The sequence below is a fragment of the Onychostruthus taczanowskii genome, unplaced genomic scaffold (assembly GCF_017590055.1).
Source record: "Onychostruthus taczanowskii isolate IOZ18803 unplaced genomic scaffold, ASM1759005v1 scaffold35, whole genome shotgun sequence".
Classification (NCBI taxonomy): Eukaryota; Metazoa; Chordata; class Aves; order Passeriformes; family Passeridae; genus Onychostruthus; species Onychostruthus taczanowskii.
The window spans coordinates 4392617-4394338 of NW_024500905.1; the positions used below are offsets into that span (position 1 = coordinate 4392617).

General features: G+C 56.6%; 1 protein-coding gene across 1 annotated transcript in view; it reads right to left on the minus strand.

Annotated features, from left to right (window-relative positions):
• HMGA2 (high mobility group AT-hook 2) overlaps positions 1-745 on the minus strand; it is a 107415-nt gene extending 106670 nt beyond the window's left edge. The window contains exon 1 of the mRNA XM_041411311.1: positions 565-745. Within this exon, the coding sequence (XP_041267245.1) occupies positions 565-675 (111 nt within the window). The 5' untranslated portion in view covers positions 676-745. The remainder of the gene's footprint in view (positions 1-564) is intronic.
• Between the last annotated feature and the right edge of the window lie 977 nt (positions 746-1722).

Consider the following 1722-nt stretch of genomic DNA (forward strand, 5'->3'; position numbering starts at 1 on the left):
AAAAAACCCTATGCGACTTTCTAGTCACCCTCCTCTCCCCCAGCCCCAGCATCTAGGGGCAGTTCAGGGGCTGGGCTGGTCAAGATCGGAGGCGGCAGCAGCGCCCGGTGGGACCCGACACATGCACACACACGCGCGCACACAGATTGAGATATAGCGAGGGCTCAGAGAGGAGCGAGACAGGAGAGCCCCGTTCCCTGCTCCTCGCTTTCGCAATTTCAAAATCAGCTCGAAATGACCCAGCGAGCGCTGGTTGGTCGGAGCCGCGCTGCTCCATGTTCCCCATTTACACTGAAAAGCCCCAGCTCTCTCCCTGCACAATAGTGGAAGTCTCGAGGAGGCTCCGCGGTTGAGCCCGGGCAGGCAGCGCCCCGTCGCTGCGGGGTCCCCCCGCCGGGGTGCCCGGCGGAGCCCCTCGCTACGCCTCTGCACCACCTCGCCGGGAAGCAGCGCACAACAAAGCCCCCCCCGCCCCGTCGCCAGGACTCCTTGCAGCACAATACGTACATGTACATGCCTATAACACTATAGATCTGCGGCTCTACGTATCTATACGATACTGACTTGTGGTTGTTTCCTGGGTCTGCCTCGTCCTCTCTTCTGAGGCTCTGCGGTTGCAGGTTGCTCCTGGGCAGCAGTGGAAGGCTGACCGGGTCCCTCACCTTGTGCACTCATCGTGACTTCTGCTGCTCAGCCTGAAACCAGTCTCTCCAAAGCACGTTGAAGGGGGGGAATCAAAACGAGCTCTTGCTGCTTTTGCTGCTCGCTGCCACCACCACACCGGACGTCCTGGTGCTGCCAAAAAGGAGAAGAGAAGGGGAGGAGGAGGAGGAGGAGGTGATGGTGGCAGTGGTGTTGGTGGTAGTGGAAGAGGAGGGGGAATGAATCTCTCTTACAATTTAGGAATGGTTAGTAACATGAAGCAATTCAAAAGAGGAGAGGTTAAAAAATAAAAAAAAAAAAAGGCAGAGTAAATTGCAGCCCTGGAAATGCAAGGAGAGAGGGAAATAGTCCGAGGGTAGTCGGGAGCAAACCAAGAAGAGGAAAAAAAGTCCTACAAATTGAAAGCAAGTGGTGGCTATCGCGCTTAGATCGGATCAGGACAAATTAAGATAAGACACACTGAAAATGGACTGAGAACACTGCACAATCTCGCCAGAAGCATGCACCCTGGGAAGACGGGGATTTCGGCAGCAGCGGGAGCAGCGCGCAAAAGGAGCGATCATTTAAAAATAATAATAATAAAACGATTTGGGAGATTGGGAGGGAAAAAAAAAAGGGGGGGGCGGTCCTGGGTTCGTGTCTGTGATGCGAGCTCCTGGGACTGGAAATATTATTATGCGAGTCCTGCCCACGGACTAAACTAGGATGAGGGTTAAGGGAGGAAAAAAAAACCCCAAAACCAACAACAAAAACGAAGGAAAAGAAAAGAAAAGCCACCTTTACCCGTGGGTGGAAAAACCAGGAGGGGGCTGTAGGGGGGGGAAAAAAAAAAAAAAAAGAGAGAGAGAAAGGAGGAGGCAGAGCGAAAACCCGGCGATGGGGGGCTGGCGGTCGGCCAGATAAAACACGAGCAGCACGGCAGCCGGGGCAGCGGCGGCAGAGCGCGCCGCCGCCTCACGTGTCCCGCACCGGCCCGGCCGCGCCGCCACCGCGGCTTTAAAGGGCCAGGCCGGGCCCGGCGCTCGCCGCCTCACACGCGCCCGCGGCCACCGCGCGGGG